The 25,921-nt window shown below is 39.5% G+C and overlaps 1 protein-coding gene across 1 annotated transcript in view; it reads right to left on the reverse strand.

Moving 5' to 3' along the window:
- Window positions 1–25,921, reverse strand: part of CFAP58 (cilia and flagella associated protein 58) — a 62,164-nt gene that overhangs the window by 2,002 nt on the left and 34,241 nt on the right. Inside the window, exons 14-17 of the mRNA XM_009643468.2 lie at window positions 24,655–24,766; window positions 22,367–22,471; window positions 4,141–4,260; window positions 2,503–2,636 (exon numbers count right to left, since the gene is read on the reverse strand). Of these exons, the coding sequence (XP_009641763.2) occupies window positions 2,503–2,636; window positions 4,141–4,260; window positions 22,367–22,471; window positions 24,655–24,766 (471 nt within the window). The remainder of the gene's footprint in view (window positions 1–2,502; window positions 2,637–4,140; window positions 4,261–22,366; window positions 22,472–24,654; window positions 24,767–25,921) is intronic.

Here is a 25,921-nt window from a genome sequence, read left to right on the forward strand (position 1 = left end):
CACTCACTATACTCCTTCAGCATCCCATGGAAAGCTGCATTAGTTCAGTACCAAGACTTTAAATCACAAACCAGAACTGTCTTGTGCAAATCAATAAAAGCTTTAGATGATACCTTTGTGTGAGGTTACCTGAGAGTATTAATTCTCTTTCATACCAAGGTAGTCAATAATGCTGTTAATGTTATCGTCCTGACAGGATCCTCTTTTTACTAGCAAAACCAGCCACATTTATTTCAGACAGGATGTTAACATTAGCCAGCATGATAGAGATCAAGTCAGTGGGTTTGTGTCAGCTGAGATTTAGAGCAACCTGAGGTTGTATGAATCAAACATCCCTGGCTCTTTGGCTAGCATCTACACACCAGGCAGTGCCTGTCCAGCCCACTCGGAGGCAGGAATGATGCGGAATGGGTGTGTGTCAGGGGTGAAGGACTCCTTGGGGAAGGATCTGGCTGCACAACTGGCTCACTCTACTGCAGAAAGCAAAAGACATGTCAGGCACAATTGGCAGTTTGGAGAAGGCAGGCTGCACAAGGTTGTTTCATTTGCACTGCTGCTGAGCAACACAAAGCACAGTCTAGAGATTACAGAAGCTGCAGTTACCCAGAACTGATATGTCCAGTTATGCCTTGGGATGTGCATAGCCGTGCAAAGCAGTACATAGTCCAACAGGTTTGATGGGGGAACAACACAGTGAGGGACAGAGCAGAGCAAAGCCCAGCACCTGGCCACCTCTTGGCTGCCACAAAGAGAAGAGCAAGTCCGGGCTGACAGCACAGTGCGGGCAGCTTCTGAGCCGGAGGTGGGAGCGCTGAGATGCTATCATCCTGCAAAAGCACCTGGATGTACTTTCAAAACCCAGATGTCACAAAGACACCGTGTTCATCAGACTACAGCCATACCTGCCCACAAATGGCACATACCTACCCTGAACCCATAAACAGTGTAATGAGTCCAGCACTAATTGACCTGCAACACAAAGTTCCATTCACTGCCTATGATTAACAGACCCAAGTTCACTCATCATCACCTCGCACAATATTTTTGGCTTACTTTAAAGCAGTTATGCCCCTAACAAGTTGGGTTTTTTCAATAGTTATGACAGGAATTAATTCTAGGTACAATACAACAACAAAACATGGGTGAATTTCTTCTCATCTGATGAACAGAAAGAAACATGATGCCAGGGTCCAAAATGGAAACATTAAAACTATTGTGAAGAGGACACTTAGCTGCTGCAAATGGATTATCAGGCATTACGGTAGCCTCACATATTGATCCTAAAGCTCCAGGAAGGCCATTAGCACTGCACAATTGTTGCTAATTCCAAACATTAAGGTAACATTATGCAATTTGCAGATGGACAAAAGTCACTGTTTATCACTGACTATTTTGCTAATTTAGTCATCAAAACTGTTTGGTGGCTGAAACATGATTAAGGAAGAAATAGATACAAGCAGCTTTGAATTATATTCAGCATTGTAGAGAACTGTTGGCTTTGGTGTGTGAGGAAGGGACCTGCTGAGGATGGAAAGGCGTGGAAAGACAAAAGGCATACACAGAAAAACTTGGTACCAGATCATGACATCTGACTGCATAAATCTAAGAAACTTCTCTTTAAAAGGGAAGTCCAATAACTCCATTTTCATAAGTGACCAATAGTTTTGGTGTCTCAGCTTGGAGATTCATTATCAGAATAGCCGTATCCCCCAGCCTCTGCGAAGTAGGTCACTTTAATGGGCCAGAAATCAGGCAACTAAGATCCTCGCCATTTTGTTTTAGTCAAGAGGAACAGCTGAATGCTCAGTTGTGGACTGAGAGTAGCAGGGAGGTGTCATCGAACTGCTCTTGGTTAAGGAGAGACAACAACATTTACAGGAAAGTTCTTAGGCTCTACTGTCAAGAGGGTAAGACATCTGACAAAGCCAGACTCTGAGCATTGCTTACTTTGCTTCATCTGGATGTAGGAAGGGAACAAGAGGATGGGGAGTGATATCTGTTGCCAGAAGGGGGCAGTCATCAGTCACGTCAGTCACAACTACCACATTTTGGAAACAACATTGTTCTTACACCAGGATTATGTAGTTGACACCTGAAGAAAGGTTGTCCCCCATATGAGATGCTGTTTCATTATAATTACAACTTGTAAAATGCACTGAGGTCCTCATAATGCTTGAGGATCTCTCATTTGACATGAGAGACCAGACACTCATTTGTGTCCTCTGGGCACCATCTCATTGGTATGAATAATTTAACTGGACTGCAGAACATGACAGTAACATCTCTGCCTGGATGTTCTTGTCCTAGCCATAGATCATGGTAAATCTAGACCAGGCTGAAGTAACATGAAGGATAATATTCAGGAAGACCAGGCAACAATATTGTATCACCTCAGTCAAATTTGGCCACATTCTGATCAAAAGGCTGAAGCAGGGTCTAAAAAAACCAAAACTGGTTTATGAAGAAAGTTGTTATGTAGACAAAACTGTTATTTTCCCATACTTGGCCTGTTGTTCCTTGCGTTTCTGAGCCAGATATTTCTTTTTCACATTCAGAAGCTCGTTGGCAAGTCTTTCAATTTCATATTTGTATTCTTGGCTCTGTGATTCATACATATTCAATTCTGCGGACAAAACCTACCAAACAAAAGGCAAAAAACAGAAACAGGAGACGTTAGTTTCATTTACACATAAGTTTGTACTTTTACAAGCACTTCTGCCTTTCACATTTGACGATACAAGACATCACCATTTTCCACCACATCCCTTTTTCTATCATGATGTGTCATTTGATCACCTCTGCTCACCTAAGGACAATTTACAAAATTAAGACTATGCCATTTAACCACAGTAAAACATGTAAAATATGCTCCAAGCATTATGGGAATGGTATCAATACATACGTTGGCTCTTATGTTCTGGGACACAAATCTGGGTGAAAGCCCAAAATGAAGGTCTTAAAAAATAATAAAGCAGGGATTTATTTAATAATAATGGGGTTTATTCACAGAGATCCACTTTGCTACATGAATTAAATCCATGCAGGCAAAGCAGTACCAGGCAGTGTGAACATGAATACAATGCTGCTTTCATGTGAATCAGTAAACTTTAAAAAAAGTAGGCACATGCATAGTGTGTTTTCCTTCTTTAAGAAGGAGAATAGCTTGACCTGGCACCACAAAATGGCATGCAAGGCAGTACGCTACAGCATACTGTGCCTGAAATACACAGTAGCAATTGACTGCATTAAGGACAAATAGGAACCGTATGGAAAACTTCAAATCACATTCAGTTTAGCTAAACTTTGGCTTCTATTTTACATTTTCTACATTGTTTTTCTTCTCTGTGGAAAGCTAAGATTTGCATAACAGCCTCTTTGTTTCCTAAGGGCCCATCTGCTCCTGCATTTTTTTCCTCATGGTTAGTATAGACGTGATTATGATGCAGTGAACAGGAGATGATGACTTCAACAGAGAGAGAAGCCGTAGAAGTAGATGAACTCCTGGGGAGATCTTTCATGCAGGCAAGAACAAGGGAAGATCAGCTTACTCTATCAAAGAATCACTTTTTAATATCATGCTTCAAAGTTTCCCACAAGATTCCTTCAGAACCAGGAAATCTTCCCTTCTAGTGACAAGGGTTTAGGACAGGTTACTCCTGTCATCCCTATAAAAGTTGCAAGTCTAAAATACGTGTATACATTGCAAGAGAAATAACAAGAATTTAAGACTAGATTCTCAATATATTCCCAGTAGTCTGTTAAAAAGAAAACAGAATGTCTTGATTTGCTTATTAAAGATCTTAACAGTTCAAGAAAAGGGAAGGAGAATAAGTTTAATGGAAAACTGATGGTGTCCTAGAATGCCCACGCACAAAAAGCATTTACAGCATTGTGCTGCACACCCATATTCTAATAAGACTTTTCCTCTGTTTTAATGAAACAAACTAGCATAATGTGGAAAAAAAAAGCTCTTCTACCGCTATTGGTTCTCCCTTGGGGAGATGCAGTATTAATCTTATTTTCTTGATCTAATATACTAAGGCATGCACACTGATCATCAAAAATCTTCCTGAAGCTTCGCTCCCCAGGCTCACTGGTGAAATTGCTCTGCAATCCCGGCAGCCCCAGGACATCTCTTACTTTCAGCTGTTTCGTCTTCTCTCGGAGAGTGTGCCGGTAGAGCTGCAACTGTTCTGCAGCTTCAGGCCCAGGCTGCCGGGCCAAGACAAGCTTCAATTCCACATACAGTTTCTCCTTTTCCTAAGAAAAAGCCAAGAAGAAGAGCTCTTATAAAACTAATACAGCAGCAGCACAACCTGTGATGAAATCAAACCTCACTGAAAAATGCAACTCAATCAGGAAGATATTTGCAGAAACAAATCTGCCTGTGTGTCAGTCTTTCCTCACTAGCCATAAGGTATTTAAAGTTGTTGTGATAGCAGTGGGAGAGCTCATTAAGAGAAACATCCAGCTACTTCGAACTACGAATGAAATACTCTTAAACACTGTCATCAATGAGCATGCTCTACCACAGAGAACATAAAACAGTCACTGGAAAAGTATCCAGGGGTGGGAAATTAATTACTAGTAACTGTGCTTATTGCAATCTTTCTTCTTATGAACTACATTGCCTTACATCAAGGATCATAGCTTCACCCAACAAGATGTGAGCAGGCTATAGAAATGTCAGGGAAGGACTGTACAGAAGAAAAAGTCCTTCTTCCAGAGCAAACTCTGCAAAGCACATGTGTACACACACACACACACACACACACACACACACACACACACCCACACACACACACACACCCACCCCTTTCAGTTTAACTGCAAGGGCACTGGGAAAGAGGAAGAAAGTGTAAACAGCAGCAGCTATGACTAGCACAATTACCACCAAGTAATTTCTCTCTGTCATGTACCTTCTCTTCCTTCATGTTGTAACAGTATACTTGTGGGAACTGGATATAGCGATGCCCGAACAGAAACCACATCATGGACCCACTTGCAGCTTTCTGTACAGAAAGGTTGCTTTCTACTGTGTTTTGAGTATGTATTTGTTTTTCATCTGAGGAATAAATCACTGAACAAAGCCACCTTCATAGCTTTGCACATTATAATATTTTTAGTACCTACCTTGTCTAACATTGTTATTATTTAACGTTATTTAGCAAGATTCCATCCTTGCCTGGTACCTGGAGAGCTGGAGTTAAAAAGGTTTATTTCACTGGAAGCTGGACTAGCAGACAAAAGATTTAACTGAAGAAGACAAAAATGCCAAGCAGGAGGTAGGACAGGTGATTATTTGCCCTGGCTTTGACAAAACCCCTTTTTGCTGTCTTTTTTATAAGCTCTGTCTATAACTCTTATCACAGAATTCTTCCATCTATGTGGGAAACAGTGCCATCACATCACCTAGAATTGCTACATTTGGCCTTGCTCAGTGGCTGAGCGAGGTTTTTCAAAAGTGACTTGTTATTTTGAAGATGTAAAATTCTAGATGTCCAGTCTGCAAGACCATAAGGAATCCAGAGTTTTTAGACCTCAGTATTTTCTGAAAACCATGCACTATAATGGTCACAAGTTGGGACCCAAAAATGGAAGCACTTGAAATCATAAATTACTTTTGCAAGCACTGCCCTTAAACTCTGAATATTACTGAGGAAGAGTTCCTTATAAATGAAGTTGTTCACAGTTTAGCTCTGGAAAAATCAAAATCTCCTGAGACTCAGAGTGAAGTTTGCATACTGGCAAAAACTAAATTGAGAATTCATTCTCAGTAGAGAGTTGTTATGTCACTACAAGTGGTTTCCACTACCACCTTTTCTTCCTGAGAAAGCAAGATTTTACTGCAAGTTAAAAACAACAGCAAAAGAAAAATCCACCTTGTCAAAATCTGGCTGGTCAGTATTAACATTCCACCCCGGAATGTATCACAGATTTGTATTTTGGAAGAGTGTAACGGTAATTTGGATAAATATGGAGCAGTTGATGGATTGAAGGTCTTACATGCAATTGTTTTCCAATTTATTTCTCTCCTAACCCTCTACAAGGGCCAACCAAGCTCTTCAAACATTGTGCAATGGTGTGTATAATAACCCCATTTAGAGACAAAGCATGCAATTCTATTATAAGGAGAATCCATCTTATGCAACAGAGACTCGTTAGCTGTCCAATGTATATTGTCTCCATAATCCAACAGAGCCAGAACCAGCTGTCTTATAATGCACATCCTGCCCTTCCTTGCGAAGCACCATCCGACTCTTTTACATCTAGTCAAGTAATTTGTCACTGGGCTAGAAGCACCGTATGTCAGCAAAACGTTAAAAGAAAATCCTGGATACTTCTTTCCTCATCAGCAAAAGTTCATATTCATAGGCTGGCATTTCTATACTTTCTGACATTTCACCCCAGGATGCAAAAAAAAACCAACCCAAAACCACAATTAATTTCAATTAATTTTAAAACAGCAACCACCAGAGTAAATCTAAGTCAGTCAGAAGGTACGTGTGATACTAATACCAAAAATGCATTGCTTACAGCAGGTACTTTTATCTTTACACATAAAAAATAAGGAATGCCCAGGAAAAAAAAATCAGCACAAAATATTGAAGAAAATTTTGGCTTCTACAATATTCTAGCTATATTCAAAGGACCAACAAGCTGTGCAACGTGTATTACATGCAGATATCTTGTGAATAGCCAGCTATCAGATACAGCAGAGAACACGTAGAAAGACCTGTAGGGGTGTCTGATTGTGAGTTGTATTCAAAGTAGCTTTCAGCTGTAGTGCATAAATTAATACCCCCAGAAGATGGATCTATGTTGGGTTTTTGTTTTGGAAACAAGTAAAATGCACGTGTATTCCTTAAAATATCTGAGAACCCAATGTGGCCAGATGGAGAGAAGGTATCCCTACACTGAAAAGAAAATTGTAAGTCAGCAATGATGATCAGCAGTGTAGCAGTAATTAAAAAAGAAGAGGGTAAGCCAATCTGTTTGGTGCCTACTGGAAGTCAGTTAATGGTATTTTGTCCAAAGTAGAAGTCAGTAAACTCCGTGTATTTCTGTTGGTGGCTGCGCAGATGATGTTGGAGAAAAAGTTACCCGAAATCCTACGCCCATTAGGCAGGAATAAGTCAATCCATTATAGCATATGTAAAATGGGTTTCTTTGGCTTGCCCCAAACTGCCTCCCCTCACAATCCCCTCCATCTTCACACCAGGCTGCAATCACAACATACATGTTGCCAGACTTACAGGTTCTTGAGATGACAAGAACTCAAAGTTACAAACACGCTGTGAGGCACTACTCTTCTTCTAGAGGAGGTGAAGGAAGATCCATCAGATCTCTCTGTAACTCCATGCTGTTAAGCCTTCACCAGTAAGAGTAATGTACATGTCTACAGAACAGGTCTAGGCCAGTACCAAAGCTTTTTCTGTGATCCTTCCCATGGCAAAATCCCCATGGAATTTAGCAGGTGTTTGACTGTAGGACTGAGCCCATAATGTCAACCAACTTCACTGTTTTATGGCATAAACTAAGCCAAGCTGATGGTGGAGAGACGAGGGCACATCCATTTTGTGTATGTAGGGCACACTGAGAGACTCAGTTGGAGGGTTACAGTCACATTTCAAGCATTCCAAGCAGAATTTCAGCACCTCTGTGAATACCTGCTGTAAAAATTGTGTAAATAAAACTCCACATTATTTTTAGAACAGCCCTTACTGTCTTAGATTTGTTTTCCAGGGGAGCTCTGAGGACCCCACAGATCTGCCTTTAGGCTCGGCCACAACAATATGTTTCTGAATCCCTAAGTCTCTCAGCTGGAATCCGGAGTTCTCCTGGCCTGCTTGCTCTACAGCAAACTGACAAAAACCAATCTTCTTCTGCAGAGGACTGGCAGATGTTTGGCAAATTTCAATTGATTCTTCAGGACTCTGTGGTCACAAGTTTGCTTGGTCTACAGCAAGAAGAATCAATTCTGCCAGCACAATCCTACTTCAAAAGAAGGTATTTCTGCTGACCAGCACAGCCCAATTTGCTCGTTGTTCCCTGCCAGAGGGAGGGAACCCCATCAGGCACATTCCCAAAACAACACCAAGGCATTTCACTGCTTTGACAAGGAGTGGGAGGCAGTCAGCAATGCTGGGATAGACCAATGCACCTGGTATTAGCTCTAAAGAGGAGACTCCACTTTATATGACCTTCTCCCTCACCATGACACTAGGAAACTCCTGAAATGACCCATCTTGTTAGTTAGCCCAGGGTATCATTCTGAGCCAGAGACGATAGATGACCGTACATTTAATGAAGATGTATTCACAGCAGAAATAGACCATGAAGTCCCAGCTTCCTCATTTTTTATCAGCTTGTCTTTCCAAGTAGATCATTCAACAAATTTACCTGGCATAACAGCACACCAACAGCCTTCTCCACCAGACCCGCAAAAATCGTCCTATGCACCAAAAGCTTTCTATCACACAAATTATTAAAAAAACCTACACACAAAAAATCCCAAACCCTTTGACTCAGAGTAAATTTCATTTATGCTATCTCCTCTTCCCAGCAACTGAGCGAAGGAAAAAAACCCAACGAGATAAAGATGTAGAGCAAAAGTGTGCAATGTAGTGTATGGTGGCAAACCCCAAAGCATTTAACCTAGCTAAAAATCCTTATTTTAATTAGTAAGGTGGAGAAAGCAACACAGTAACTGTGTAAGCACACTAGTTCCTCATGGCTTTGGTGAGGAAAACAAGTCAGTCAATGTGCCATGGGGGGTTTCTTGTTAATTGGCATTATAACCAAAATGTCAGCGCTAGGCTGAACTCCAGAGCCATTTTGTTTATGATGCCATGCAGCACAGAGCATCCTTAAGGGGTTGTCATCCATTTTCAGAAGTGTTAAACAGGACACTGAAATCTGAATTAAATACATACGTGGACATACATAGCCAGTCATAGTCATTTTACCTGTATAAGCTGCACACTTATTTGTGTGTATGTGTATACCTAATAGAGTACCTGTTGGCTCAGGACATCTATGAGTAAAAGTTTTATGAGGTGTGGAAAAAATTAGCATACAGTAACCTTCACAGATTTTATAACAATAGAAGAAAGTTGCCTCCAGCACTGTGAGAAACGTGCAGTATCAACTTTCTCAATAAACATTTTTCAAAAGCTCCTGCTCTTTCTTGTCTATTCCACATCCATCAGCAAACACCTTTGCAAGCACGCACTTCCCTAGAGCAGCTTGTATTTTCATCATCATCTAGAGCCTCCTTTAACTGTCCAATGTGAGGTTTTTGACTGGGCAAATTCATTCAGGTTTGAAACAGGGCACTGAAGTCCTTTCACAATGTGGCAACACTAATACTGCATGAGACGCTCGGGGTTTGCTTGTTGAAACACTGCCACCGACTTGAAGCAAAGGCTGGGATCATTTCCCTGTCTTTGGTGAAATTCGCACCGGTCTAGATAGAGTTAAATTAAACCTGTCTTATGACTTATCCTTCCAGTTGATAATAATGCTTCTCAAGAGCAAATCTTTTTCCTTTGGCACAGAGCAGACTGCACCAAATTGACTGGCATTTTCAAAACAACTTAATGAGAGAGGAAAAAACACCTTGGAGCATCTTCTAAGGTCTTCACCCTTGACTCTTTTTTGTAACAGTAAGAGATGAACGCTGCATTATTACCATCTTCCAGGAACAACAAAGTACAAACATTTCCAGCTAAAGTGCAATTGCAACTTAATATTATTTTTATTATTATTGCTAGGTACTGGTACTATCATATCTTTCTTAGGAAGTGTGTGGGAAAACAGGTTTTTTTTTCTCCAATGGATAAACAAATAGGTTACGTATCCTCCTCTCTGAACTCTGAGACCCAAGGATAACAAGCTATCAGAAGAAAATGGCATGGATGCCTCTTGCTGAAATAGCAGCAGCAATTCCCTTTTTACTATTGACACTACACATGAGTTTATAGAATCATTAATCAGAGTAACTCATTTAATCAGTGTTTATACTTTACATTGCAGAAGATGATAAATTAATTATCCCCTGTTCTATATGTGTGAACAGGAACACACATGCACATATATACACACAAAAGAAAAGCGAGCTGTTCCTTGAAGGTGAGAATTACCCTTGACATGGCATGGATTGATGTAAATATTTCAGCTACTTCCACAGTGCCTGCAGCTTGACAGTTGGACTGAACAGAGCTCTAAACAAACCTTTGTTTCACATTCTAGTAGCTGTTTGTCATAAAGTGTTCTGGATGAGATTCAGAGGTTGATACAAATCTTATCAACAAGGAATATAAATATTCTAAATGAGTAAGTCTACAAAGCAAACAGTGGGGAACCTTTTACTGGCTAATAATTACTATATGCAGGGTTTCAAGCAACAAAAAAAGTCTCTTCTTCAAATGTAGACTATTTGACTTAAAACCTCTGTATTTTAATGTCAGTGTAACAGCATGTATTTTAGCTATTCAATACCCATTTAGATTTTAAAAATATCAGCTGAATCAAAGGTGAATTATCACAGCTCTGGAGTTAATGATTAGCTGTTTCTGCAGGTGGAGGCTTGGGATGGGGATTCCCAGCAGATCTAGCTTCTGCTCTCACTTCTGACTGATCTGACAGATGACCTCGAGGGGTCAGAGAAACTGCAGAGCTGCTTCTAGAAATACCTATCTGTAAGTTAGGCACCTACATCTCTTTAATCACCTGCTTGACTTAGATCCTTAGATTTCCCTGAAAGATGAGAGCACTTACCTTCAAGTCCTTCGGTGTTCTGGAATTGCTGCCTCTGAACAGCTATCTCAAAGTCAAGCCACCACTTAGACCTACAAATATCTGTCTAACAAGGCAGTAAAGTCTACATACATCTTTCTGACAGGGTAGCAGAGTTTCCCTGCATATGCCAAGTACCTCGGGGAAGAAAGAGTGGTCTCCTGTTACACTTTGGAACCTATTAAGAATAACAGTGCATCTAAGAAACACACACGGCAATTCTGAAATAATGAATGTTTTAATATATGGCTTCCTTCAGACTCACTGTAATTAGAACTGACCCTCTGCTATCCTTCGAGGAGTTCTGTTTCAGCTCCCCCTGCCTGCTTCTTAAAATTCAAAGAAACAGGAACAAGACTAAAGGAAGGGGAAAGAGGAAATCCTAATGTTCATGTCAAAACAACTGCTGTGCCCAAGTGTGCCGTGCCCTGTTTAAGATACAGCTATATGTACTAAGACAGGCATAGGATCACTTGAGCTCTGAGCCTAGAGGATGTGGAGCACCTGGCTGACTGACGAAACCTACTTGGCAGGGAGTCTCTCTACGCAGGGTTCGTGGCTCCTATGCACTCAGCAGCTCATGTCTGGCTGTCTCAGAGTGAAGAACGGGGTTCTTTCTATGCCTGTTTGTGTCTTCATGTGTCCAATTTTAAGCTACCTTAAAAAAAAGACTTTAACTGCCTACCCCTAACATAACAGCTTTAGCACTGCTGCATCTTTCTGCCTGTGTTTTCTCAACAATAGCACCATTCACATTCCTGTAAGAATGAAAATAAGTTATCTGAAATAGATAAAATCTAGTCTGTCCCTGTGGAATGTCTTTTTTTGTTGGGCTTTGTTGTTGTTGCAGTTGCAGCTATCATATAAAATAATAATCCATCACTGAATGGGATGCTGTAGATTGCCCATATCTTGCTGCTGAGGGAGGAGCAGAATACCCTTGCCTCAGTGGAAGAATGCTTGCCAAAGGGTACACCTGAATAATAAAGATTTGCAGCTGGCTTTGGGCCATACTGTATAATATAGGCTTGTGAACGTATTGCTACACTGCTGTTGCAATCCTCCAGTATTTTAACTTCTGTAGCAGCTTCTGGATGGCTGACAATCAGTATCGGATTGCTATCAGTACTGCAAAGTTTGTGCATTGCAATGTATTCAGTCAGCACAGCAAGTCATTTACTTTCCCTTAACAAGATAACTGGTTGATTAATATACTTTACCCTGGGGTGCACAGCAGATTTATTTCCTTCCCAGATACATGCTGAATACAGGAATGAGGAGTAAACAAGTTTGGTTTCAGTTATTTGTTATTTACTCGAACAATTCCTGAACTTTTCACTCAAGCTTTATTCTAGTGAACTATCGTTGAAGCTAATGGCAATTTTGACTGACTAAGAACTTTAGGAATGGGTCGTGTTACAAAATATTTTAAGTCTATTGACTCAAGGTACCCATGCTCAGGATTTCTGTGTTCAAACCAGATGTAACGCATTTGAATAAAGCACTTTGGTGATCACCGTTTCTGTTTTTTCTGATACAGATTACAGTGATGTACCTTGGATACTTATAAGGCCTCATTCTTTCAGTATCTGAATGCTGATAGATCTTTAATGTACTTATGCCAAAGTGCTGCCTCCAGCCATCAGTGATCCTCTTTTCATTCTACAAAAGGGTCTGGACACAAAGAGTTGCTATATGAATTGCCAAAATTCACTAGGACTCCTGGAAGATACACAGAAATGAAACTCAGTCTCCCAAGCTCCCAGGACCACCATGCTGAGTAAGCCAAATGCATCTGCTCCTTGCTTTTCAGAAACCCCAGGGCTAGACTACAGCAGTAGGTTAGAAGCGTGGGAGAAAAGTCACAACCATAAACCACAGTTTACTTCAAGCCAACAATCTCTCTCATGCACACTAAAATTCATGGACTGGGAGTACGTGTATTAGAACACAGGAAACAAATGTACACTTTGACATTCGTCTATCAAGGACTGTATTTGTGTAACTCAATCAAACTTGCATGATGTGGAGGGATGGCGCCTGATGACCCACTACAGTTCTCTTTCAAACGGAAACTCAAGTAAATATATCAATTCTCCTAAAAAAACTTTAAAAACAGAGTATGCGTTCATATACATTTGCCATCTATAAGCCCTAAGAGATTTTTACTTCACCTGCAACTTCCTCATCTTTGTAAATTGCATCTGAATAAACACCATTAGAGCAGCTAAAAATGGTGCAGATCCCCAGAAGTTATTTTGATCCATTTTCTTCTAATTTCTCAAATGAAATTGCACCTTGCTTCTGTCCAAAACCATTTATGATGGGAAATCTCCTTTGTTTATGAGGGCAATGTAGTTCCACGAAGATTCAGCAAAAATTAAACTCTTCCACTAAGAAAATTCTTCACCAAAAATGTTTTGTTTGATCACTAAGTAATCTGCTTTGCTTCCCATTTCCCAGTGCCAGAAATATTTGCACTATTTTTATTGGAAAATTATTTACTTATTCTAAAGAGCAGCTGATTATCTTCACCTGATGAAATTAAAGTGATCAGCACCATTCCTGCCTGTTCTTTCAAAACCCTGTTTAAACAAACAGACCCTAAACAAAAAAAAAAAAAAAAAACCAAAAAGGTTATTTTCCTGGAAGACTTTATTCTCTTCCATTTGAATTGCAACATATGTGGGAGGAGGGAAAGAACGTAAATGTCAGTGTGTTTTTAAGAGCAGTTTATCATGCTGTATGTTTCTATAGCATAGAACATCTTCTAATTCTAGATGGACTGAGATTAGAAGGGCTAAAATAAACTAATGCACCAAGAAGCGTATTCAAAATACGCAGAAACAGAAGTCAACTCCTTTCTGAGAAGAGCTAGGGCAAGAACTGAACATCCCTCAAATCCCTATTGAATTCTTAAGACTTACACAAAACTTTCAGGTAAATATGTAGATCCTCAATAGACCTTCACACAGGTGACTCTTTCCTCTGTATGAGATGTGATTACTTATTACATCAGCACAGGGTTGCATACAAGCCCAGGCATGTTGCACTGAGAATCTACATGATTCTACAATTTGTTCTGTGTGAGTGGTTCTACCCTACTCACAGAACCCTACTGGATACATAATCAGAGTTTTTAAAAATAAATAATTAAATTAATTGGAAAATTTATATCAATGGCAGAACAAAAGGCACTAGAGGAATTCTATTTGTATGGAGAAATCATCATGCCAGGCATAGAATCACTAAAAGACACTAATCCTTCAACTTAAAACTGATACTAAAATACAATACATTTACACTTACAGTCAAGGTTAAAATCCCCAAAGCTCCAGTTCAGCAATGAACATTTCAAGCACAACAAAAGGAAAATGAAAGGATGGCACAAGAAGGAAAGAACCTGAAAAGTAGTCCTGAAGGATGAATCGAAGCATCAAGTACCTCCATATGTCACTTCATACTGCATTGGAGACTCCGGTTCAAATCAGATTCAAGGCACTAGACTGAAATTAATTTGATGGCACTAGCGCAGTAGACTGTTGTGCATCAAAATATTGTACTGATAATTAGATATTTTTTGTTCATCACTAGTTAGAACTGGGTTACAGCCAGATTTCATAGGAATACATTATTTTTTCATTTGAAAAAATAACACAGATTCTCTTCAGAGTCCAATTCTAAATCAAGGCAGTTCTTACAGTGTGCCTTTGACACACCAGTGCCTAATTCTGCATGGCACTGAGGAAGTAAACTTTTTTTTTTTTTAAATGATTCAAACCCAGCTGAAAACCTAAGAAGTAAATGTTGGGCCTGAGTCTTTACTGTACTTCTCATTTCTGTATTCCAGTATACATCCCTTTAAATTCTGGCTGCCAACTTAGAACAAAAAACAACATTCCACCAGGTACCATTTTCTCTCTCTCCTCTTCAAGATACATAACAACGCTTAGGTTTTTATAAGGACAGGAAAGCCTTTTTCTGCTTTTTTTTCCATGTCAGGAACCATTTGATCAATGGTTGGAAGTTTTGCCAGCTTAGCTTTCTCAGTTAGTGGTGCGGTTTCTTTGTGCTGACGTGGCTATGCCAGCTACTGGCTATGCAATTAGATGCAATTATACTGGCGAGAAAGTCTTCTGCCATTCAAGAGCTGGTATAAGCTAAATCAGAAAAGTTACTTTTTTGCCAGTAGGAATGGTACTTTTAAGCATAGAAAAGGCCTGAAACTCAATATACTCACCCCTTTAATTGAGGGCTGAGAGAACCGCTAGCTTCAGCCACAAGATAGGGCATTAATCCAGTCCTTCCAGAGGAAGTCAAATCCTCCAGGAAATAGAGATAGAAAAGAGCCAAGTCCTAGTAAAGTATAAAAAGCCAAAAAGAAAATTTCCATTTTCATTTTCGGATGGAAAAATCCCTTCAAAAGGCTGACTTTATATATAAATGATAAAGGAGCAGTAAAGAAAGTATTGTATTTTGGCAGTGGATTTGCAGTTCACCTGTAAGTTTCAGTGCACACAAAGCACTCTCCCAAACTATCTCTCCTAAAATCTCTCAAAAGGCAAGATGACAGAGAAACGATAATGGGCAGGTCAAAAGAGACTCTTAGGGATTCTACAGTCATTAGTTTCCTGAAGTGAATTGCGGTTATTTTTATGAAAATAGACAATTCTGCCAAAAAAATCCTCAACTCAGTCTATCTATCTACCCTACATGTAACATGTAAGTAGGTTGTACTCTCAAATCCAAGCAGAATCTATACTCAGCACTGAAAATATATAAATGCCAAGTTTGATTGGGTAAAGTAAATCTCAGCCATTTTGAAGATGCACAGCTAATACCTAAAATAAAGCTGAACTGGACCTTAAGAATGCCAAAATAAAGGCAGGTAAAAGGAGTGTGTTCTCCTATTTTCCCTACCAGGCTGTCTGATGAGGAAATCTCTTACTCAGCGTTTGAGCACCCTTTTCTGCATTACGTGCTGTATAATGGAAGCTACATGAGCACTGTGAGAGCAAAGAACCTAGCAGAAGCATGATTCAAGGAACTGCCAAACCAGGGAAAGAAATTATTTTCAAGAGGACTAGGTTCTCATGAACAGGGATGAAAAAAATTATACAAGATTGAAAAAAACAGTATTTTAGATAATAAATGGGCAGAAAATTTTTGTATAACAAATACATGGAAGCAAATCCCAAAGTTCCTCCATTAGCTGGGAGAAAACTTTGACTTCAGTAGCTGCCAGCCTGCATAAACCCACATGGTAACACACTGTTCTAAAGCAGATTTCTTTATGAAACTATAGTACCAGCTCTGAGAAATAAAGATGGTTATGTATATGTTCAGACACTATAGCAACAAGAACCTCAAATTGGATAGAACAGCTCTACTACCAAGTTAGCACAAATGAAATAAAACACCTGCCTATTCTGAGTGTTTAGCGAGCTATTGTTACTACTGAATTGAGTCATGACTCTAATATATTCATTCACACACCACTATAAGAGTGGAAATTATTTTATTCCCTTTTTACCTGATGTGAGGCATGCAAAAGCTAAGTAACCTGCACAAGGTCACAGAGAAAGCCTCTCTCCCTTTCTCCTCCCTGTATCTTACAATACCTGAAATGAAACTCTGCTGATTTATACTGGAGATAGCAGCATCCCCTCTGCTCCTCCTACTCTCTGTCAGTGGGACCATCAGTTCTTTGGGGGGGATTGAAACTTAGCTCAAAACTTGGCTCAATACAAGGACATGTGGGTGTTATCTGGCTGTAATCTCTGAGTCAGATATATGAGCTAATCATGCCTTTTGCCCTCTCACTCTTTGAAACTATGAGCTCAAGATGATAACAGCCTGGAAGCATCACATTCTGACTGCCCAGTCCTGGTCTTTGATTGTTGACAACTTAAAACAATCATGATTAAAAATACATATGTACAGAAGAACGACGCTTTCACTACTACACGTAAGGCTTAAATGAGACACATTTGCCTTTGCCTCCCTCCACAAATAATATTGGTTGCACATCTCTCTCTTACATTTATGATCAATCTTCTGAGATGACTGACAACGGAGGTAACTGACATATGATGTGAATCTTCCCACTGTTATCCATTCCAAGATGTGCAGCTGAATAAAATTCTGCTCAGCCAGATATAAAATCAAATTAGAGGAGTTCACTCTGAAGAGAAAGAACTAAATTTGAAACAAATAAAGCAGTGCATAATTCACTTCTAATGGGTAAGTTCCTAAAACGACACTAATCATAATCCTAACAAGGTGATACATTACATTGGGGGGTTTACCACATCACTGTTCAGTATGCAATAGAGCTTCAGTCACATGAGGGATTTGCCCCACGTACAAAGTGAGAAAGTTTTGGGGGTTTTTTGCAGTCAGGATTTGTTAAGCAGAGCACTTTTGTTTATTAATAATTATACCTTATGGCTATACAACACATTTTGCTCAGGCCACACGTGTTCACAAAGACCTTCAGCCATCATTGAAATCCCTTGGTTAACACACAATATATTTCTCCACAAAGCCCTGAAGTATTACTCAACAGTTTAGAAAAGAACAAAAAAATGCTGTATCTTTCAACAGCACAAATTCGGAAGGAAGGTAATGACTCAAACATGAAGTTGTCTTACCCTGAAGTAACATTTCCTATGTTTGGCAAAAGCACCATTGGATTTTTATTGACTGTGAGTATTCAAGACTTTGGGTTTGGATCTGATTTTTAAGACAGTATTTTTCATCAGCACAGCAGTTCACAACTGTGAGAATGCCCAAGTTAAAGGAGAAAGTATGACTGCCTGCTTTGCAGTTACTTTTCAAAGTCTCAGGATGTCCACAGTTATTTGGTGTATGAGAGCTGATAGGTTATAATCCAAGATGCTGTGGCTACAGGGCACAGATAAATCAAAAACAAGAAACGAGTTTAATAATTTCTATAATAAATGTGTAGAAAGATGTCCCATGTTAAAGTGTTCAACTCTGAAAAGTCATTCTAAAAAAAACAACATTCATCATATTGCATATTCAATACCTCTCAGTAAATGTCTGATACAAAAAACGTGCCCTGCTGGGAGGCTAAGAAAGATATTTTTGTATGGGACTTTAGAGTCAAGCTGGGCTCTTCCTGTACCATCAGCAATCAAAATTTTCTGACTGAAACGTGAATCATTCTTTTATCCCATAGCATGGATTGTAGCATACTTTTACAGCTGCATCATTTTTAAAGAACAGGTGAGAAATAGTGAAAAAGCTAATAAAAAGGGTATGATCAAATACACATCAGAAGCAGGTAAAGTAGGCAGATGCTTTTCTACATGAATCTATATACTGTGATCCTTACTTAGCAAAAATTTCCATTTATATATCCAGCTCATCCTGAAACATTGTTCCCTGCATAAACCAGCTTTTATTTAAAAGACCGTTTGCAGATTAAAAAAAAAGTAACAGTCAGAAGACAGAACTACAGTGTACACCATACAAATGGAATTGCTTTTTCCTTATACAAACATTATGGCTTTGCATGAGGGCAGAGCAAGGTGAATACCATACAAATCAAACTGCAGGTTGCTGATCCTGGGCTCAACCATTTCTAGATGTGGTTATTTCTAAATTCCAAAGGTGTTTTTAACACTCAATATTCAACCCATATAGTATTTTGCAGTCCATTTTATTACTACACTTTGATGTGAGGGAATTTAAGTTACATAGTATGGACACACAGAAATCACAGACACAGACATTCGCAAGCTTCACCTTCAACAAATACCCTATTTGCCAGCATGATGGCCACACACGCATAGAAATGGTTATGTATGGCATGCAAGAGGTTACGATCGTTTTAAAGCAGATACACGCAATGGCTACACCCTTATCGCAGGGCAAGATGTAGATGAGGAAAACTGGGAGTGAGGAGGTGTGACTTATGCAAGCAAACACAACATGGGGAAACCTAAGAAGTTTGTATCCCTCAGCTCCTGCAGTCTCTGACTCTGAATAAAGGGGATGTTACGCCAGCTAAGGCACAGGCCAAGTCATCAGCAACTCCTGCAATCCTGCAAGTGAGCAGAGACTGACTGAACTGAACTGAGCTGACTTCCAGGAGAGACCCATAAAAAAAAAAAAAAAAAAAAAAAAAAAAAATCAGACATTAAGAAATATGGCATTCTTCCAATTCCCTCACAAAATATGAAGCCAAAAACTTGGCAATACTGAGGAGAACTACAAGATTATGAGTATTCAAGAAGATTTATCTCAAAGAAAGCATAAGAAATTGAACCATTCCAGATTCCAGAACTAACGCAGTAAAATGCAGTAATCTGGTGGGCTGAAACGTTGAGAAAAGTGGAGGAAAGGCATAGTGTAAAGTTTGAAAACGGGGCAAAGAAAAAAGTTTTGTAAGTGTACCACAAGAAGTTAGAAGGAGAGGGTTGAGGCAAGGAGGAAGGCTTAAAATATGGCTCTCAAAAACTCTGCATATGCAAATCATTTAAGAATACCATGTAACACCATGACATGACAATCAGAAAATACCAGAAAGGACTAAAAATCCCTCTCCAGAAGAAGATTAGCATATACGTCTGTATTTGATAAGCACAAAACAGATAAAGAATAAAGCAATAAATTAAATCTCAAGACAGTGGAAAAAGCCACAAAAAGGTTGTGGAAAGAAAACTCACTGAATGGTGCTTCAGGTAATGAAGTCACTTTTAGGGCTCTGGAAACACAAGAGGTGGGGTGAGGATATCCACTGCTTGTTACTCATAACAGGATGGAAGCAGCCTTAGTCAACACTCTTGTTGTTACAGCTGGTGATGTTCAAATTTGTGAAAATATTGGCAAGGCTTTGGCTGACAGAGCTGCATTATCCCCGGTTCCCCCCATACACTCACACGCAGAAGCATAAAACAATACAGGTTGATAAACTCTAGTGGAAGGGTTGAGTCAATTAATGAAAAAAAATTATAAACACAGTAAAGGACTGAAGAGACCTGTCAAATAAGAATTTTTTACGAGCTATGAGGGAAGTTAGGTTAACACCTGTAGCGTTATTAAAAAAAAAAAAAAAAAAAAAAAAGAATAAAATGTTGAATGCCTTTAAGCATGAGGAGATTTACCAGGATTTAAATAAAGAAGAAAAAAAAAGAAAAAGGAATTATCAGACCTTATGGAGGAGCAGTGCCTTATACACTGGCTATTATATTGACCAGACAGCAAACTCACAAGGTGAAAGGAATAATGTTGAGGAGACAAAAATTTAAAATTCCAGAAATAGGAGCTAAATTGCTTGAATGCCTTTAAGCATGAGGAGATTTACCAGGATTTAAATAAAGAAGAAAAAAAAAGAAAAAGGAATTATCAGACCTTATGGAGGAGCAGTGCCTTATACACTGGCTATTATATTGACCAGACAGCAAACTCACAAGGTGAAAGGAATAATGTTGAGGAGACAAAAATTTAAAATTCCAGAAATAGGAGCTAAATTGCTGCTGTTTCTCATAGTGGCAAATTTCAGTCAGGATCAAACCCTCTACTCTGTATTGAATAAGGACACACTGCCCAGAAGGGGGCCTGGTGAAGCAACCCTCCTGGTGCTACAGCTCAGCTCCCTCCAGAAAGTTAACATTACTGCTCCCCGTTCATTTCCTTTTCTGCTGGAGGTGTTCCTCAGGCTTGCTCCTTCACCAGAGGAGTTTGGAACATTATAGCATCGGTTTTATAAGTTATTAGCAAGCATTTTGCTTTAGTGAGTATCAGAGCACTTCACAAAACAGATACTATCATCATACCATGCAACATATATATAGGAAACCCAGTCCAAAGAACAATAAAATGGCTCATACGAGGTTATCCAGACACTCAGCAGAAGCAGCTCGGCTAGTACACTTAGCTTGCGAGCTCTATGCCAATGGCCAGTAGGACATACAGCCCTCTGAGGAAATGAGCTGGGGGATGTCCTCCATCTCTGGTTACTTCTCCCAATTCTCCTACCGCTATTAAAGAACCCTATTTCAGTTATTGTGGAGGATTCAGAAACACTGTGGCAAACCAGAGAAGACCTCAGAAACATTGATGGTGAAGCCCTGAACAGAATGTGGTGTGTGGTATTTTTGGCCTTTTCTTTACCATCAATCTCACTGAGGGAGACCTTCATTTCAGCATTGTTGCACAGGAAATTGGTACCTGAACTAAGGACACAAGAATCTCATTAACAATTCCAGATATAATAATTATATTTCATATAGTCAAACTCTGACTTAAATTTAGGAAAATAATTAAAGAAATACAGTGTCGCCACAGAAGGACTGCATAGACAGGAAGATTGTGCCAATGGCTAGTATAGTAACATAGGCTCAAATACCTGTTATTTCAGAGATTTTCTTAGGCAACTCACTACCTCTATATCTCAGTTCTTCACTTCTAAATAAGGATAATAGCTAAATGGGAGCACACTAAGGATAAGGCAAGATACGCAATAGAGACTATGTCAAACATCTAACAGAATTGGGTTTGTGCATGGGTAAAGCACAGCAAATCTGAAGCTATTTTTGCTATGTTTTGTGTAAGCTAACAAACTATTTCACTGACAGCATTTCAGTGCTATGCAACAGATGAGATTTTTCCAAGCAAAGGCATAGTACACCATACGTTACCTTCAAATGAAATTGCAGATCTATTTTTTATTATGGAGAGAGAGAGAGAGAGAGAGAGAGAGAGAGAGAGAGAGACCCTACTTGATAACATCTGCTGAGCTTCTTCAGGTCACATTCTACTCTCTGCTGAGTGATACCCAACAGACGTATCAAGACTATTAGGGTATTTAAGACCAAGATGTTAAAATCATACCTAGAGCTGGCAAACTGTAGCTATCCCTGCGGTCACCAGAGAGAAGGAGACAAATTTCCCAGTTTTACACCTATGGTTGAAGCCCAAAGACAGTCCTTTTTTGTTATATTTTATAGCAATGTTTGCACTAAAGGAATATAGTTTCTCTTGATTCTACAACATAAATCTTGTTGGTATCACTGGGGTTAAGGGACATCTGATACAGTTAAAAAAAGATAGGCTATCACAAAGATTACTTTTTGGCAAAGTTCAGCACAAAGACCCTGAAGTCACACATGGCCCAGACAGCAACATACCTAAATCACACAAACTCTGTAGGATTCCTTCTGCCAAAAGCCAAGCTAAGCACAAATGGAACCAAACGAGTATTTTCCTTCATGTCCTGGTCATAACAGGTATGTTTAAAAGGACAAAAAAAGCCTTTCCAAAAGTCTAACACTGATTTGAAGACTAATCTTAGACATGAATAAACTAAAGAAAACCATTCATTTTATTTTCCAGAGTTGTCCAAGCATCAGTAACCAGGATATAAAAATCAACTAATCAGATGCTATTTGTTATCTTTCAGTGAGTCAGTGCTGCCATCTAAAGCTATCCGAGGGGCATGCAAAAGAAATTCCAAGTCATGCATCTAAATAACATTCAGGAAGCACACAGGGTAAGTCAAATACGTTAATAAGATACAACAAAAATGCTGCTGTACCTGAAGAAGCAATTCTTGCTCTATCACTTCACCTGTCTTGCTGATAAGCTGCTTCTGTAGTCTCTGTATTTTCTGAATCAGCTCATAGGTACTTGGGTCACTGGCCTAGACAAGAGCAAAGCAGTCTCAAAAATTATAGAAGTTAGTTAGTGTTTCTTGCTTGCAAATGAAAAACACAATCTGAGTGTCCAAAAGTGAAAAACATAAAATGGGGGGGAGAAGTGTTGGGGGTTTTTTTAAATGGCATTTATACAAGCAGTCCTGTAACCGGAATCTGTGTCTCTTGAAGATCAGTTGGTGCATGTTCACGTTTAACACTATTACCTTCATCAGTCCTCATCAAAACAACTAATATAAATAGGAGTCCTTCAGAGCTTAACCCCCAAACCAACACAGATTGGTAGAATCACGTGGCAGGGAAGGAAAAGGAGGTTAGTATATCATTTTTAGCAGAAACTGAAACTGCCCACTGACATATGAAGAGCAGTGCAAGTACTTCCCACTGTTCCAAGAACTTCAAACAACGTCAATTGAGTTTTAAGGAGAGGAAGATTTTTCTCTTGAACAAAACAAAGAGTAACTACAATACAGTCTTTTGAAACAGGTTGAGAAGTTAAGACCAGGAGCTAGTATATGTCTCTCCTTCTTCCCTTTTCATTCTTTTGTCACAGATTGCATCTGGAGGAAGCTCTAAAGAGAAAACAAATAATTCAGTGAGGAGCAGCCAGCAAAGCTTACTTTTCCATCACTTTGCATCTTCTTGTGGATCCTTTAATAAGGAGCAAACTCTGACTGAGGCTTTTCCATTCTCAGGGATTCATAACACCTCTCTCCCATGTGGTTTCTCCTCTCCTGTGGTGTCTTTGGTGGCTCATAAGGATTAAACTCACGCTGCAGTAAAGGCTCCAATAAAGTCCCGCTCTATGCATATTTGCTTGAGCTTATAAGGAGCTTGGTATCTCATGGCTTTTAATCCTGTGTCTGATTTTATCTAAATTAACTAATCAATTCAACTATAACTGGAACACTAGCACAGATATGCATGCATTGCTCACAACACACCATTTCCTGAGAAATCAGACTAAAAAGTAGTTCAGTCCCCATGACCCACTCAGTCCTTGATTTTTTTATAGCACTGCCCAAACATGGTGCAAATTTGTGACAAGTGTAGTGATATGAAGGTGTTTGTTCATTGGGAATTGAACCAAAACCCCATCAGGATTATTTCATATGGATCTTGCCATCTGCTGGCCTTTGTGTTCCAAATACAAACCAGTGACCTAGAATGGAAAGACATCATTTCCCATTATCAGTCTATGCATACATTCATTTTCCCAGCACTGGGTGTTTTGACTGGCCTGATTTTCCTTTGTTACAAAGTGCTGCTGGAGATGATTTTACCTAAATGTGTTAAAATGCAGGATGCTAAACTAGGTTAATCTCCCTTCCATGAGAAAAGCTAAGCATGGAAAGATCAGAAATTAACTGTCATGCTAGTAGGCACAACCAAAATATTCAGCTCTGCTTCTGTAAGGGCTAACATGTTACTACTCATCGTTAGAGCAGCTAAGCAACCTGGGCTGGCATCAGACCAGAGATCCATGCAACACAGAAATCTCAACTGGCTCTGACTTACTTTGAAAATCTCCAGTGATGCCAACTGATGTTCATATATTTGCTCTGTACCTGACAGATTTTTTATGTTTCCCCTTCATTTTGCAGGTTTGAATAGTGTGAAAATTTAGATTTGCTGTTTATGTAACAGTTGAACTCACGTTGTCTGGAATGGCTATCTTAGGGAGCCCACCACTATTTATGTGGAGGCCTCTTCCTTTTCTCACAGATGTAATTTACCTTCTGACTTCATGTCTGTCCATTCCTCAGTCTACCTGTTCCATGACCCTTTCTAATTTTGGCTTTCTTCCCATATACATGTCTCTAATTGGCAAGGGTAGGATTGTATCTTTGCCGTATCATCCTCTTTCTCATCATCCATGTTAAGGAATCACCTCCTTCTAAATTCACCTTATGCATTCTTATTTCCTTTAGCATTTGACTGGCTCTTTACAAATCCCTCTGCAATTTTTCATTGAGAAAATGACACAAAAATAACACTGATTGCATTGTGCAAGGAAACCATTCAGCAGTTAACCATTCCACTGGTACTATGGAAATTTCAGTCTGCCTGCCCCTGACGTAATTTGCATAACAGTAAACTAAATAAGCTTTGTGCTGTGTCACTGATTTGGTAATATAGGCTTTGGGAACCTGAAATGCTGAGACATCACCTCTAATTTTCTCCATCTGTGAACATTCAAGGGATTCTCCAGTTCTTCTTCCAAAACTTTGCACCGAGTCTGTTCCCTTAAGAGTTCCTTCCGCATGTGATGAACCTCTTGTCTTAAGACCAGCATAAAACAAAAAGAAAAAAAAAAACCACACCAAAACCACATCAGTGTAACCAAGGCACTTGTGAACATTAACAAACCATTTTCCCATGCACTACAGCACTGGCAAAGTAACTCTTGTGATTAATAGTCGACATTGATACTACTATACAGGTGGAACCATAAGGTAACACAGTTAGACCTCTTCACTCACTTTAGTAAGAATAGCTCAAAAAAAGGGCTTTTCATCAGTTCCTGGGGCATCTACTCCACGGTCTACTGGATCTCACTGCCCACATCTTCCCATGTTCATTAAGGCCAGAAGGACAGTTAATTCATCTAGAATAACTTACAAATCAGTTATGGAGTCATACCCAGTTACCCCCGTATTGAATCTGACAGCTTGTGTTTGAAAGAATGTTTTAAATCTACATGTCTCACACAATCCAGTAAATAAAACACACTCTAGGCCCTAAGTATGATGGACACTGTTCTTTAGAGGACCCAGGTTTGATTTCTTTTACTCTTACTACCGCTCCTCAAAGAACTTCAAGGGTGATTTGTTGTTGAAATTAAAATTAATTGAGCACTCCCAAGACGCTTTGACAACTACACTTCTATGGTGGGGATGGGGGGGTTGAGGAGCTGGGGAAAAAAGGCACATTCTGCAATGGTCCAACCTTTATCACTTTGGTGGGTGGATCCTGTAAGTTCTCCAAGTGGAAAGGAGGTGGAGGAGGTGCCTACTCCCCCACTGAATCTTTTCCCGCTAAGCTCAGAGTTGCATTTAGCTCACTAGAGAGAAAAAGGCCTTTTTTTAACTGTGAGGTTGAACAAGGTTATGGAAGAGGAAAAAAACCCACATCTCCAATTGGCAAATCAAGAAAGCTAATTAGCAGCACAAGTGATAAATGGAGTCTTTCGACAGGCAGTTTTCATGATGGTTTTGGACTTCATTAAAGTATGTGATTGCTGCTGCAGTTAGCAAGAATTGATCCACCCATCATGGCATGCATCGCACTATACTTCAATACTGTCACTGAGTTTCAATACAGTAACAGACTTTCGGCTGAATGCATTTGGGCAGCAAATTCAAATCCTATTCCTGTCTGCAGTCAGTCGATGAACACTGCAATTGCTAATGTTTTGTGCCCAGTTCTCTTTTCTG

This window comes from Egretta garzetta, unplaced genomic scaffold (genome assembly GCF_000687185.1).
Source record: "Egretta garzetta isolate BGI_Z169 unplaced genomic scaffold, ASM68718v1 scaffold8, whole genome shotgun sequence".
Classification (NCBI taxonomy): domain Eukaryota; kingdom Metazoa; phylum Chordata; class Aves; order Pelecaniformes; family Ardeidae; genus Egretta; species Egretta garzetta.